We start from the raw sequence: 16801 nt of genomic DNA, 5'->3' as shown, positions 1-16801 counted from the left end.
GATACCTTTAACCACACGCCTTTAGTGCAGCAGAGTATATCTGTCTGAATTTACACGGAAAGACTCCCCTCGAGCAACAGATGCTAAAATCAGCCAGCAGGGTTGCATAAAGCATTAATGTAAGTGAGAACCACTAGTTCTGACATTTAGAAAAATCTCTGTACTGACATTGTAAACCGGAGAATTATGAACAGCAGCAAATTTAAAAATGGGCCTTCGAAAACACTTGTTTATTACATGGGGTTGTTTCCCCTTATGCCCCAATTATGGGGGCTTTCTCCATACATTACCTCCACAGTTGCTGCACCTCAGATGAAAGGTTAAAATAATAGACTGTCAGCTTTCACAATTATAGCATTGCATAATTTAATTTGTTGACATCATATTTATATTGTAATGAACATCTCATATACTTTTAACTTTATTTAAGTCTCCAGAACATTTTAAGGTGCAAGAAAAATGAGTTTGCATATTCTGACAATGCATTATATAAGGACAGAAAAAGAACTGTAGAAATGAAGAGAAGGAAAATGAGAAGCACATTGTGGTAGAGAAATGCACTGATGCTGAATAAATACGGTTATATTTTGTTTACCAAAGCAGAGTCTAAATCATATGCATAACACATTTAGCAATACGATTTATAACTAGCCGTTCATAAAACAGTTTTAGAAGAATTCTTAAAGTAAAGATTTGATAAAACCATGGGGACTGATAAGAATGACTTCCAACAGAATTTCAGGGATCTAGCAACCCCAGCTTTCTTACATTCCCGAACCCCAGCTCCCTACATTCCCAAACCCCAGCTCCCCTACATTCCCAAACCACAACTGCCCAACATTCCCAAACCCAGCTCCACTACATTCCCAAACCCCAGCTGCCCCACATTCCCAAACCCCATCTCCTCTACATTCCTAAACCTCAGCTCACCTACATTCCCAAACCCCAGCTGCCCTACATTCCCAAACCCCAGCTCTTCAACATTCTGAAACCCCAGCTCCCCTGCATTCCCAAACCCCAGCTCCCCTACATTCCCAAACCACAACTGCCCTACATTCCCAAACCCCAGCTCCCCTGCATTCCCAAACCCCAGCTCCCCTGCATTCCCAAACCACAGCTGCCCTACATTCCCAAACTCCAGCTCCCCTACATACCCAAACCCCAGCTGCCCTACCTTCTCAAACCCCAGCTCCCTACATTCCATTCTCTGAGATATAGCTCCCCAGTGCTGTACTTGTTAATTACTATTTTTCATAGGGAACCACTATCAGTGTAGCATCTAAGTAGGGTCCAGTGGTCACTCCTTCATTTTAGTAAATTTCTTCCTCCTTCATGGTTGTGTGGACATAGAGCTGGTATATATAAATTTGGGTGGTGTGGGTAGCTTGCCTAACACATGGGAGGTGTAAAAAGCATTTACTTTTGAGTTTCTTTGGTGAATTGGATCCCAGGCAGTTTAACTCTGTGACATGATTCCTCAGCAAGTTAAACTTGGGTATTACAATGTGAAACAGTAAGTCCATGGCTTATCCTTATTTGCGAATTATGAGATGATTACATGAAACCTGAACTGCAGGCTTATTAGTTTGACCTCATTTTTTAAATAAATTATCCCTGGGATTCATTAACCCCTGCAGTAAGTATGCACCATTCTGAGTGAACAGAACACACACATATCTCATACCTTCTTCCTCATTGTTTTAGTTTTTTTACTGGTTTTCTTGCTGCCTTAACTACCAGGGGGGTATTCACAAAGGTTACCACAAAGTGCAGATTACATGTACACTTAGTGTTATCGTTCTGAGTGACTAGAAAGCAGAAAAACTGTGCTAGGAATGTCCATGAACACAGATCGTGTATACTTTGTATACACTTAGTCTAGGCTTTAATGAATCTGGCCTATATCTTGATTTCTAGAATACATTATTGTTTTTCAAAAGGCCAAAATTATATGGGACCAAATGTCACACAGACAGACAGGCAGTGGAAAGACTATGCCACAAAACCATGAATACATTTCTTTGACTTGTTTGCCAACATAGTAGACCAGGGGATTGCTGTGGATTTGGCCTATTTAAACATCAACAAAACATCTTACACATTTACACCAAAATAGTTTAATGAATAAGGTGCCCTCTCAAATGATGCAACGCAGAATGATTATCTGGTTAACAGATTGGTTAACACAACTGAACCATAACAAATGAGGGTCATCTTAAAGAGAGAGTGGTACTATAAGAGTACCACAAGGTTTAGGACTGGGATCAATCTTCTTTAACATCTTTTAGGGTAAAATTGGAGAGATACTTGAAGGAATGATATGTTTTTGTAATTGACATAAAGGTATGAAACAGGTCTAGTATGCATAGTAAATTTCAATGATGAGAAGAGATCTGTCAAGGCAGGAAAAATGGTCAGAAGTAAGATACTTTAAATTTGTTGCTTGGAAATGTGAAATAATATGACAAAGGCTGAAAATATTGAAGGAGTTCTAAGGTGGGGATACTTTATCCTTGCAAATCTATGATTTTTCCAAATCAAGTGTCGACACACCTAAGCATATTTTTATTTGCCAAAGTAGCCTGTTATTTGAGATGACTGACTGCAAGGGTAGAACTACACTTTTATATTTGACACGGGGTGATAGGGCAAGGATCATAGATCCAGAGTGTGCGACTGTATATAAGGTTAATGCCCGCCTGCAGCCCGACTCTGGAATTATAGATAACAAAAAGAAAAAAATCCCTTTACTCCCTAGAAAGCATACACCGGCGGCTTCCTACACCGCTGGCTTCCATTGTTTATCCTTCCTTAAAGTGAGGTGGAAATTTGATAGGGTTGTTTGGCACAAAGGGAGGTATTTCATGATTATTAGGCAACAGAACCTGGCAGGCAAATTACAGTGATGGGAAGAAATATAAAAATTAAGAAGGAGTGAGAAGGAGTATTATCACTTGTGTTACAGACTGTGAAGCAACTTGCATGGATACCAGAGAACACTTGAAACCTCCTTCTTGCAAAACACAGACTTAGCATAGACAGATTAATGTGTACATGTACAGTTACTGTATACTGGGGGTAAAAAGTTTCACTTTCATTGACAACAAGTACTGGTCATACGTGATATTATTTCCCCATTTCCAGCTTAAGCATGTTTAACAAATCACCCAAGTAAAAATGTTACTTAAGTTCATAGTTAAGTACTATGCTAGCTGACCTTGCAGACCATTTTAAGCCTATCCAGTTTCCCTTTTGGTGCTCAAATTAACCTATCCCATTTGGTGTAGATTGGCCTTACCCATCCCTTGGTCAATAATTATATATTACCCCTAATGGGAATAACTGGGATCATACCATAAATAATTTGTGGGAACCATTCAAGAGATAAAGCATTTAGGAGCTGCCTTTGTCCATTAGTAATTCAGGGGGCAGTCCCACTGTAAATTTTCTGTTTCCTATCCATAGATCTGAGTTGAGCTTGAATATGGTCAGTGAAAAACTTTGTTTTATGTGGCTGGGGAGTCTATTCCAAAGCAGCAGTATCCTCTGGAAGGCATACCTGTTCTTTTAAACCATTCTGTTGATGTTAAATAAGAGGTTTAGTTCCCTAGACTGAGTATTACTGATGCCATTTAATCTGCTGATGTGCAGTAAATCCATCAGTACTGGGTCGTTAGATGCTTTATATGCTAAACACAGGTCACCTCTTAGCAGTCTGTTGGCTACCGAGTATAGTGACAGGATTGGAGTTGGCCAACGTAGGAGATAATTGTTTTGACCTCTTCATGGAATCTTTATCCTTCTTAGGTCTATTGACTTCAGAGTCAAGCAATACTGTCCATATATGAAATAATCAATACTGTCCATAGATGAAGTAATCAAAACTGTCCATAGACAAAGTAGCTCAATCTGCACTGGAACTCCACCAATGGTGTTCTTGTAAGCTTTCTTAGCCATTGCCATCAGCTTCAGTAGTCAGTAGGTCAGGCTTTGAATTTTTTCTTCTAACCCTGTGCGAGTTTTTCAGTTCTAATACTAGTTCTTATCTCACTGTTCAACAGTCTCATTATTGTGCATGAAAGTGTGTTGTGCAGAATCAGTAAACAAGTCAGATCCATATTCAGCACTGATCAGGCCCATTACAGAGTATATCACTCCGTTCAGTATTTATTTCACACAACATTTCAACAAAATCAAAAGTCCTAGAGGTTGCCAAAAAATGATGTCTTAAGAGCTTTATTTTCAGCAGAGACTGATCCCCCTGTCACTGTACTTTGTCTCTGCTAAACTCCTGAAGAGTGGTCTGTACCTTGCTTACCATGCCATCAGACATATGGTACACCTTGACCTCCTATATCTCAGTAAGGCAAACAGCTCAGTTAATAAAAAAACAGAGACATCAGCAGACAAACAGGACATGATGGAGTGACAGATTCATCAGTCAGCAACTCCCCCCTTCCCTGAAATAGACTTCCTTTTTTAATTTCTCCAAATCTTCTGGGTATCCAATACCATGACAAGAATGGACCTCATTCTTAAGTCAAAGTATGATTAAAGTTCACTAAATTAGTGTTGTTTCAATCTTTGATGTTAGCCAGGAGTGCTCTTTGCAGCACATGCAATGAGCCCAGTACTGATTCCTTCTGCAATTCATACAGAGTTACGTGCACTGGTAATATATCTAAGTATGATTGTAATTTATTTTTTATAAAACCCATTGCTCCTACCACTATTGGAAGTGTCTGGGTATCCTTCTTCCACATTACCCTCATTTCTTCCTGCAAATCCTGGTATTTTATGACTTTGTGTCTCTCTGTATGTAGGACATTGTAGTCACTGGGTGTAGCAATTTCCATGATCAATGCTACTTTTGTCTTCTTTTCATGGACTACTATATCTGGTTTCTTGCTTCTATTTTTTGTACTGTTGGTAATGGGTGATATAAACTTCATCGTTTTCTATAATGCTCTGTGGCTCATGTTTCTAATATTTATATAATATAATTTTCATCTACTTCAATATGTAAATGTTTGCACAATCCCCGATGCAACAGTCTTACCACATTATTATGCCTTTCAGTATGCAGTCCTTCTGACATTAATATATCACAACCAGCAACAAGATGTGTAATTGTTTCTAATTCTGTTTTATAAAACCTATATTTGTCTGTTTCTCCCACACGTTCAATGGAATTTGTAAACCAATGTGTACGTAGTCCACTATCTTGTATCACAAATATTAACCTGTCATCTTCTGGTTTAAATACACCTGTTCTTAACCATTCCTGCATTCTATCCTGATCAACATGACGTTTTCTATACTTGCAACTATGTTTATGGATTTTCCACATTCCTTGCTTTCTCATCTGATCCTTCAACTTATATTCTTTCTTTTGTTTTTTGGCACATTCATTTGCTGCCTGATTTTTATCTACTTCTTGTTTGATTTCCATTTCTGCTTGACATTGATATGCTTCTGCTAAACTAAGCAGGAAAGTCATCTTAGAATTATTCTCCTCATATTTTAAAACTTTCACTACATTTGGATCTTGTGAGGTCAGCAGATATGTATACAGTCCTATGATTGCAGAGCTATACATGCAATCAGTTTTGAGGAGGCATATACCTCTTTCAGAATGGGAATATACAGTCTTGGTATGCACTGATTTTTATAAATCATTGATGAGCATGAGGTATCCTTCTTGTTTTCCTGTTCAACCAATCCAACACCTTTTGAAACCAGTCAATCACTCCAAAACTGTAAGTTAGGATAGAAAGAGCAAATTGGTTTATAGTTTGGACTTTGTTCCTAGAAATCAGAGCTGTTTTCAGTATTAATTTTAGTCTTCTAAAATATTCCTTGCTAAGTTTTATTCACATTTGTTTATGTTTTATTGTTGATCCTTCATCAATTCCCAAATATTTATGTACTCTCTCTTGCTCAAGTTCTTTTATATCACATTCCTGTCCCAGGCTGATGTTTTCTTGGTGCTGCAGCTTCCTCTGTAGGTTTAACAATCTGATTCTATATTCTCCTTCAGATAAAGTATAGATGACTGGATCGGTACTCTTAAATTTATCCCTTGACTAACCGGCCTCTTCCTCCTTAAGAAAGGAGGTAAAGACTGTGGGTATGTATTGGCATGGTGTACATAGTCATTAGACTAAATAGCCTTAAAACCCCTATGAATCCTAATAGAATAAACAGAATGTCCTGGCAGAATTCATATTTTTTAGTATAAACTTGGCTGTGATGCCCATCGCATGGGTGGGGCTGAATGTTTGATCCTCCCCTATATGATGACAAGAAGTAAGACAGTGATATATAGTACAGATAACGTCAACACCACTTGTGTTAATTATACTCAGTTCAAACTCCTTCTGTAGTAAAATTCATTCATTTGCACTTAAACAGCATGATATTTGAGTCTATTTATTTAACAGAAACAGCTATTACAGAGGAATTCATGCCTTCAGAATCAATATAACCTTTCCAAAAGCCTTGTTGAGTCTATTTTTTTATATATATGTGCCATAGACTATGAATACTTTTCTGCATCTAGTTGTAGTCATACCTGTAAACGTTCCATAATTTCATAGAATGTCCTGATTTTTGCATCATATTTTTGTCTGTTCCTCAGAAAAATGTGGTTTTCTGGCAAATCATTGACTATTGTGGTTACTAAATAATGACAAACATTTGAGTTTTAACTCCATATCCTTCACAAAATGCATCTGAATGTAAAACGTGTTATTCTATTTAATCTATCAACTTTCTATATTTATATAAGAGCAATATGTAAAATCTGCTCCTGATTTTGGGCCTTCCCCCATCTATTACCATTGACCTTCTCCAGAACTTTGTTGCATTAAAAGGCTGAGAGGTATGATGGAAGTCCAACAACTGTGAAAATGTGATTCTTAACTTGATTTTAAGAGGCTTTGTAAGTGTTACTGCCGTGTTACGATGCGCAGCATTTCACACAGCATGATTAAAACGAGATGTAATCTGCTGCAGCCTATGGCAATGAATCTTAAATGCACATATAAAAACTGCTACTGTATGCAAAACAATTTATGTTCCACAAATGCATAAATGTCTTATTTCCAGTTGTTGAAATATTGTGTATCAATTTTAAAAGTATTAAACAGTTATAAAATAAAAACAATAATAACCTGAAAACCAAATGTGTTCCTTCTTTATTGCAGGTATACATAAAGACTAGTGGCCTTGGAACAACTGTGGATGAAGTAGATAGACTAATTAAAGGGCATGAAGCCTTTGAAAAGCTACTTGCATCTCAAGAAGAAAAGGTAAGAGTACAGTATAAAAAGTAGTGAGAGTGTGCCCTTGGCTTGCATTGAGTTGGAGATGTATATAAAGGATCTTTTTAATTGCTATGTGGATTAGTTACATTGCTGCCAAGCATTTGGGAACTATATAATTTAGAAAGGGCATCTCCTAGAATTGTTGTGTTAGACCCACAGGCAATCTGGATTTCAGTTTCTAAAGTGGATTGTTTAGCAATGTGAGTATATGTATGTGTTTGTCTCAGTCTGTCAGTCTGTTCAGGTCTATGAAGAGCATAGTCTAAGAATAGCATAACACTGTCCTTACTATAATAAAATAAAACACTGAAAATAATACAAAACCAAAATCAAATCAATGAAGTATCCTTTCATGGAACATTCACAAAAGACAAATAATAATTTTATAGGAAATAAAGATGTCCACACTCACATATATGGCTGTGCTCCCTGCATTCTCTGAAATTATACTCAGCTGAGATTTCTGCACTTTTTTGTCATTCTTTACCCCTACTGTCTGTTGATCATCAGTCCCATCCTGATTAATTGTCCCATTCATTTTCCATTGATGGGGTGAGGGTTGACCATCAGGGCCATCAATCAACTAGCCATCAAATATGGTTTTCCCTTATGTTTTCCATGATCACTCAGCTGATATAGCTGAAGCTGAGCATGTAATAGAGGGACTGCAGTGGTCATGCCTCAATTCCACAGGTGACATTGCCATCAAGGAGACCCCCACTCCTTCACTGAAGCACAGAAGGTGGTTTCTTTGGTGTTCACCACAGAAATTGTACTTCCTCAAGCATGCTGCAACACTTCCTTCAGGAGAGGTCAGTGGGCCATGCCCTTCACTAAACTCCTTCCCTTCTTGGTTCCTCCAGTGCTGAGACAGCTATTCAAATCCCGGTTACCTGGGTCACAGTAAGTGCCCCATCCCTCTGTGCCACAGAGCTAGACAAGAAATTTCTAAATTTTTGCTGGAAATGATATTTTCTTAATACAGTAGTTTCCTAACAGAGAAGCAAAACCAGCAGAAATGGAACACTACTGGAATTAATCATAAAGCTCTCACTTATATAGAAATCCTCTAAGGTACCAGTCCAGTTTAATTGGAAGAGAGGAGCATAATACAATGCCAGTACTTGAAATTGTACCCCATACATGATGCAGTTAGTTCCTGATTTAAAAAACTGACAAATTTAGTGACTGTTACAGTCATATTCAAGGTGCCATGTCAACATTACAGCAATGCACAGAGGCATGTGTTGAGAGTAAAACCAGGTTGCTGTACTTTGAAGTCTAAGCTGATATTTTTGCTATTGCAGAAGCATGTTTTGATGCCTTTTTGCATGGGGATCGTTTCATTAAAGTTTTGTAATAACAAAGTATATTCTATTCAAATCACTTACATACATCCACTGAAAGCTTGACAAATACTAATAAAAATGTTAAAATACACTAGCAAACACTGCTGCTGTTTTTCAGATGTAGTTCTTGTAGATGGATTTTAATTTCCAAATATCATTTATTTGAACATAAATGATGATATAGGTAAAAGAACCTGTGAAAGTTAATTGCCCTGATGTGAATGTGTAGTGTGTATTGTGTCCACCAAACAACACAGCAGATCAGCAGATGGTGGTATTTCAATGGACAATGGAATTCAGGTACCCAGCATTCTGTGTGTAGCAATACATAGGATGCAGCATTTTGTATCATTATATGTTCTCCTTAAGAAATGAAGAATAACATTAAAATAAAATTATGAGGAGGTGAAAGATATAGATAGTTTACCTTTAGATTAATAACTAATGCCAGCATGATGATCTACAATGCTGACTGTTCCAATACTTGTTTCACCAAAGTCATGGTTTTGGTAAGTAACCACAACCTTCTACAAACTAGCTCTGAAAGAAAGTGATTAGTGTTGATCTCGCCACTAGTAAGAAAAAGAAGTGTGGAGAGGGTGGGGAAAAGGAGGTAGCCATGCCAGCTGTGAAGTGTTAGGGGAACACAATTGGGTCTTCGGTGCATTACCACCATTCATTAATGCTGTCATTGTATGAACTGAAGCAACATTTTAGCACTCTTTGTGTGACATAAAAAGCTGTTTTTAAATTTTAAATTATGTATATATAGATCTCTCTCTCTCTCTCTCTATATATATATATATATATATATATATATATATATATATATGTAAAACACACACACACACACACACACACACACACACACACACACACACACACACACACACACACACACACACACACTTGTATATCACTGCTCCTCTCTGCGTCAACTAACCTGGCTAGCATCCCCTCACCATCTCATTTATCTACAATGTACAGCCCACAAGATATTCTACCAACCAGAAACCTGCCCTTCCCTCTCCTCCATACTCACCATGTACCAGCCTAATCGCCACCTCAGGTCTGAAAACAAAATGCTACTGTCTGTCGAGAAACCCAAGCTCTCAGCCAGCCAAACGTTGTATTCTTATACTGTCTCCAGGTTATGGAATAATCTCCCTTTTACTTCTATATTTATAACTGATTTTAAACATTATTACTGTTGTTATTATTTTCTTTAAATGTGAATGTACTGCTCGAAATACTTTGTTCTATGTATTAACATTTTACTTTTGTATGTAATTGTTGTAGAGCTTTTCTCCCTGGGTCTCCACTGAAAATGGGCTCTTTCTTGGCGCAGTGGACTTTCCCGGTTAACAAAAAAAAAAAAAAAAAATATATATATATATATATATATATATATATATATATATATATACACACACATGAAAACACTTAATAAGCTTGAAATCCTGAAATATCAAACTTCAGAATCTCGAGCCTATAAAGTCAAATGGACGGAAATCGCGAATCCGGAAATATCAAATCCATCAATGTCGAACCAGTGGTATGGATAGCGTGTTAGGTGAACATTGTTTATTTTGGGGTTTTGGGGAGGGAGGGTGTGTTTGTGAGTCTGTTGGGATGTTTTATATATGGGTTAGGGTAGGTAGGTCAGAGTATGAGTGTGTTAGTGTTGGGAGTGGTGGTGTTTGTATGTCTGTGATGTGTGTTTGTGTGGGTGGGTGTGGAATGTGTGGTGCTAGGTTGTTTGTGTTATAGAGTGTAGTGCAACCTCGGAGTTAGTATATATTAAGTAGGGGGTGCAGGGGCTTGCCCTGCTGCATGTAGTAAGGGTGGGTGTATGTGTTTGTTTAGTTGTGTGCGTGTGTGTTGTATTGCTTTTTGTACAGTGTTGGGATGTGTGTGTGTTTGTGTTTGTATGTGCTGTGTAGTGTGTGCTGTGCCTTTTCGTGGTTTTGTGGTTTTGGGAGTTTGAGTTTTGTGGTTTTGTGGTTTTGGGAGTTTGGGTTTCACGGTTTTGTGGTTTCACTTATTTGGATTTTCGACTTCATGGTCTCAAGATACTGAAATTCGATATTTCAGTATTTTGAGATTATGAAGTGAATTTATATATATATATATATATATATATATATATATATATATATATATATATATATATATATATATATATACATATATATATATAAAGCACAACTCTTAAGTGGTGCATGTACCCGCTACTGTGCAAGGATTCAAAGTACAACAGAAACAACAAAAAGATGTATCCATCACTAGTATAAATATCTCTAAAGTCCATTGTAGTGCAGCATAATGCAACGATGCATAATGCACTGATGACGCCAGTGTGGTGAAACCGGTCTGCTGTTTTATTTCTCTGTTCTGCAGCACTGAATAGTGCCCTTTTGAAGTTTGTTTGATGTCTGCTGGTTTAAAATGTAACCATTTGGTATAAGGATATCATTTTAATGTATTTTGTGCACTGGTGAGATTAAAACTGAGAAGTTTAAAAGGAAGCTTCTGGATATATAATTTCATGCTGAATTAACTGAAAACAGCCAGTATTCTGAAGATCATTTACATTTATTGGAAATTTAAAAGGAAACTTCTGGATTCATTATTTTATGCTGAATTAACTGCTTGATAAGAGTAAGTACTCTGAAGACCATTTACATTTTCTGGGAAGTTTAAAAGGAAGTTTCTGGCTACTTTTCTGTTTGATAACAGTTAGCATTTTGAGGCTATTTATTATGGGGATGGACTCTTTTTGCATTGTGCTACACTACAACAGACTTTAGAGATATTGCACCATGGTGTCACCACCGGACAACTTACCTCCTGAATTCCTACAAATAGCAGCTAACTCTATTGCTTATCCCATCAGCATACTTATTAACAGATCTATTCAAGAGTCCCACCTACCTACAATCTGGAAAAAGGCTTATATTCTCGCTCTCCATAAAGGTGGAAACAATTCTGATGTTTCCACCTTCCGTCCCATTGTTATCCTTTCACCTGTCTTTAAAATATTAGAAAAATACATTCACACTCAGCTTCTTAACTATCTACTTCAAAATGAAATCCTTTCTCCTACTCCGCATGGTTTTAGGCCTTTCATAGTACTACTATAGCTCTAATATCCTTTATGGATACAGTTAACCGGGTTCAGGCCACGGGTAATATTGTTTCATCACTCTTGTTAGACCCTTCAAAGGCCTTTGATATGGTCTCCCACTCTCTTCTTCTCACCAAACTATCTAATTTAAAGATCATCATCCACTTTAGACTGGTTTGCTAACCATTTCTTAACACAACTACCAGAGTACCCCCAGGATCCATACTTGGCCCCTTCTGTTTAGTATATTCATAAACAACTTTTACACCTCTCTCAATCAAGGTTCCATTATCCAGTACACAGATGATTCAACCATCATCTGCACTACCAAGTCAATACCTTAACTTCAACAACTCACTGAAAATGCCTTCGTATTTACCAAAACCTGGATGACTAATAACCATCTTGTCTAAACCCCAACAAAAGTAAGCTCATGCTATTTACCCCTAAAACCCCCCTCCACCCTAAATAAAAATGAATTCAGTATTCATTCTCAAAACAACAACATCGTTGAAGTAGTTTTGAATACAAAACTATTAGGTGTCATCGCTGATGAAAATCTGACATTTGACCTGCATATTCACAGCAATATCAAAAAAACCTCATCAAAAGTTGGATATCTTTTATCAGCAAACCTACTTCCTAAACCACTCCTCCAAGCTATCCGTAGCTTCTTCTTTTCTGCTACCTTCTCTTCTGTATGGAGCCCCCTCCTTACCAATATCCAGTTCTTTCTTAACTCCAAACTAGACACCTGCTATAATAAAATTGCAAAATTTCTAACCAACTCCAAATTCTCATCCTGCCATTGTTCCTTATTACGCCATCTAAACTGGCTAGAGCTTCCACATTACTTACATATTACAATTAACCACTGCACACAAACTTATTTACAAACCATTTAGTTGCCCTGCCCTGTTCTCTCTACTTAGTTTACCATCCAAATAGACCTCTCCATCCTGGCAGATAGATTCAGTGCTAACTTTACCCCCCCTCTCACCACCTAAAGAGCCCATCTCTATACCGGAAGAATGCAAAGTTCCTGTAATCACGGCTGCACAGGTAAAAACCACACTCTCCAAAGCCAAGAACACAGCATCCATGGGACCAGACAACATCCCAGGCTGCATTCTACATGAACTACAGAACGAACTGGCACCCCACCTAAGTAACATATTCAGTCATAGCCTTACCTCAGGTTTTGTGCCTGCTGAATGCTGCACAGCAACGGTTATCCCACTCCACAAGGGGGGAGCCACCACGATCCCCGGGAACTAGTGCCCCATTAGCCTGACGAGCCTGGTCTGCAAGGCCATGGAATGTATCATCATGGAATTTATAAACAAAGACATTGGTAATCTCCAAACTCTGGATCCCACCCAGTTTGGGTTTGTAAAAGGCAGATCATGTCTCCTAAACCTGGTAGACTTCTTTGAAGCAGTCACCAAAGCCGTAGACATGGGTAAGGTGGTTCACACAGCCTATCTAGATCTTGCCAAGGCGTTCGACACCATCCCCCACTCTGGAATTATAGATAAATTCACTAAACTAGGTATAAATCCCTATGTCACAAGATGGGTTGCCAACTGGCTCACTGACAGAACCCACACTGTGAAAGTAGCAGACTCCAAATCCGACTTCAGACCAGTGACAAGTGGAGTACCACAGGGTTCAGTCCTGGGTCCTCTCCTTTTTGGTATCTACTTCTCTGAAGTACAGGCTAACACAGAAGGTCTTTGGCTAACGAAGTTCACAGATGACTGCAAACTAGGAGCCATAATCGAAACTCCTAACAATGTGGACATCCTACAAAAGGGCCTCACTGAGACAGATGCCTGGTGTCAAAGCCATGGCCTGAAGCTCAGTGCTAAAAAGTGCATTGCCATTCCCTTTGGTAAAAACTCTGTACCCATGAACTACAACATAGGTGGTAGTATACTTAACACTGAAAGTGTGATAAGAGACCTTGGGACACAGGTGGACAGTAGTCTCTCCTTTGATAATCACATCGCCACAGTAGTCAGGAAATCTTCTACATGGCACATCTCATCACAAAAGGTTTCTCATCCAGAAAAAAAGAGGTCATTGTTCCCCTCTACTCATCACTCATTAGACCCATTATAGAGTACAACGCCCCTTTTGGTATGTACCTCACAAGACATCTACAACAACTGGAAAGGCCGCAGAAATACCTCACAAAGAGGATTACTGGCCTCAAACAGATGCCCTACGCAGACCGTCTCAAAAAACTCCAGCTTTAATCCATCGCATATCGCCTGCTCAGAGGTGATCTCTGCCTAACATACAAAGCTATGTCAAACCCAGAGCTGTTGGACATGCTCCACTTAAAGAAATCTCAATTCCTCCGAGCTACACGCTCTAGGGACCTAAACCTTGTCACCACAATAAACAGAACATGCCAGAGGGATAGATACCTGTCCCAGAGACTTCCCATACTCTGGAATAAACTACCTATCTATATCAAACAAAGCTCCTCCTTATCACTCTTCAAGAAAAATCTTGATGATTGGATGGGTAATAGGAAATTCACCCCGGGGATCATCTCTGTGGCTCTGCTCGACAGTGGCACAGGAAAATAATTTTCTTGGGTGACAAAAGCCAGAGTACCTTTTTGGCTGGGCTTGTATAGGCCCCAGGGCCAATAGCCTAGTACCTACCTATGAACCAATCCGAAAACCAATTACGCTTGAATGTTAAAAAAAAAACACACCTGTCAGCTGGCCAGCTGCTCTACTCTTTTACTATCTCAAAACTGTAGAATCCAATAAAAATGAAAACTTAACCTTACGTGATGAAAATGATTACTTTCACATCACATGTCAGTCCTGCATAAATGATAACATGCAGCCGAAACACAGCAGTGCGAAGACGTGGTAGGGATTTAACGGAAAAGTACCTATCTTTTACATCCTACTTAAACAGACTGCTGGTACTGCCTGTTATACTCCCCTCCTACTTATGGTTAAATCATCATGATATTTTCTTGTTCAATCCCCCACATCCTCATTATTACAGTGATACTGTACACTGGCTCTCAGCTCTTAATTGCATCCCTCTTATTTTATTTCTTGTACTGCATTGTATGTTAGGTATAGTATGTTATGTTAGGTATTCTGTATAGTATGACATTTTGGTGTGTAGTGTAAACATTAAGTATTTACTATGCTATGCCTTCATTATATTATTGTTCATTTTATTGTGGATATTTTCACACTTGATTTTCATACTGTGTTTTTGTTCATTTTATTGTGGAGCTTATCTCCTGGGGCCTTCACTGAAAATGGGCTCATTTTGGCCGAGTGGACCTTCCTGGTAAACAAATGCAATAAATAAATAAATAAAATACTTATACTAGTGCTGGATTCATCTTTTTGTTGTTTGTATTTTATATAACATCTTTTTGTTGTTTGTATTTTATATATACACACACACAGACACACACACACACACACACACATATAAATATATATATATATATATATATATATATATATATATATATATATATATATATATATATATATATATATATCTATATCTATATATATATATATATATATATATATATATATATATATGTATGGATCTGTTGAAATCCATTGACTACTACTTTTGTCGACATGCATACATAATGATGATCCAAACTGGCTGACATTATACAATACAATGCTACAATGCATGAACCAAGAATTAATTCTCTGTGCATGCAAAAAAAAAAAAAAAAAAAAAAAACACTGTTTTTTTTACAGGGGACAAGCACCCTTAAACCCCCACACCCCGTGCTAATTATATATTCTAACTCTGGGATCACACAATACAGTGGAAAAGGGTATACTTCCCTACCTAGGGATTGTCAATCTCTCATGCATGTCTACTATCTGTTCAGTCAGCCAAACTGGGTCGATTAAACAGATGTCGAACAAAGTACCATTCGACAATGTTCATGGGACTCATATAAATATAGTGCAGGGCACATAGCTTTTTTGTTTTTTTGTTCTTTTTCAGCTACTCAAGGAAAGGAGTGTGTATTGAGAAGAATGACCTGCCTCACTAGATCAGAGAATGGATCTTTTTTCTTTTTGGGTTTTATTTTTTGACTCCTTATCCTGGTGCCACATTCAAAGAAGGCACTGGGCACCAATGCAAAGAATGCATGAGGCCTGCGAATGAGACTAATATGTCAAAATGGTTCCCCTTGTATACAGGCAGACAGTTTGCTATATGCACCGTCACTTAAGTAGCATAGCAATGTGACTACCTTATTGTGTTTTCTATCTCCAAAAACACTGCACTAAATGAAGCATTTCTCTTGAAAAACAAATGTAGTTAATTTGTGAACCAATAAGACAGGCTAGCAGTGTGGCATAATAATGTTGCCAGGTGCCATAACTAAAGTCAAAGAAGGATCAAGTGACAAAAGGAAGCAGACAGCTGTTAAATGCCTCAGCACTATTTCAAAAACAATATGAGAATTATTTATTACCATCACTCTTAATAAGCTTACTGAAGACGTGCTCAGGTGAAGTATTGAAATGTTTATAGAGCACTTAATAGGGTCATAGATATATACTAGGCTAACAACCACCAGGGCCTTTATAAGCCTAGCCATGCAATCCAACCCAGATGTGTCCCTATGTATCATGGGTATTTATTAGGAGAGGATATGTTTGTTAGGAAGTTTCTAAAGATAATGTTGTGTGTGTGTATGTGTGTGTGTGGGGATATGTTAGTTTTTTCATAGTTGGTCAAGGTTATGCTTAAATAGGGTTTAGGGTGGACCCTTGATGGACATTTGTTACACGTGTCTCTTTCAGACAAATGCATTTTTTTTTGGAGAGCTGTTAGTTGATAGGTTCTAAATTAATTGAGATTTGATGAACATCAGTGTGGTTTTGTCCATTTAGATAGCAGGTTCATTACACCACTAGAATAATCTATATTAACCAAATGCAAACAAAGCTGTATGGGCCTGTGTA

At 37.9% G+C, this 16801-nt stretch overlaps 1 protein-coding gene across 1 annotated transcript in view; it reads left to right on the top strand.

Annotated features, from left to right (window-relative positions):
• SPTBN5 (spectrin beta, non-erythrocytic 5) overlaps window positions 1–16801 on the top strand; it is a 1783454-nt gene that overhangs the window by 873954 nt on the left and 892699 nt on the right. Inside the window, exon 36 of the mRNA XM_044073536.1 lies at window positions 7209–7313. Coding sequence (XP_043929471.1) covers window positions 7209–7313 — 105 coding nt within the window. The remainder of the gene's footprint in view (window positions 1–7208; window positions 7314–16801) is intronic.

Source organism: Protopterus annectens, chromosome 6.part0 (assembly GCF_019279795.1).
Source record: "Protopterus annectens isolate FY-2018-M chromosome 6.part0, PAN1.0, whole genome shotgun sequence".
Classification (NCBI taxonomy): Eukaryota; Metazoa; Chordata; order Ceratodontiformes; family Protopteridae; genus Protopterus; species Protopterus annectens.
Note: the sequence above shows the minus strand (reverse complement) of the source record. Positions and strands in the feature narration are given on the sequence as shown.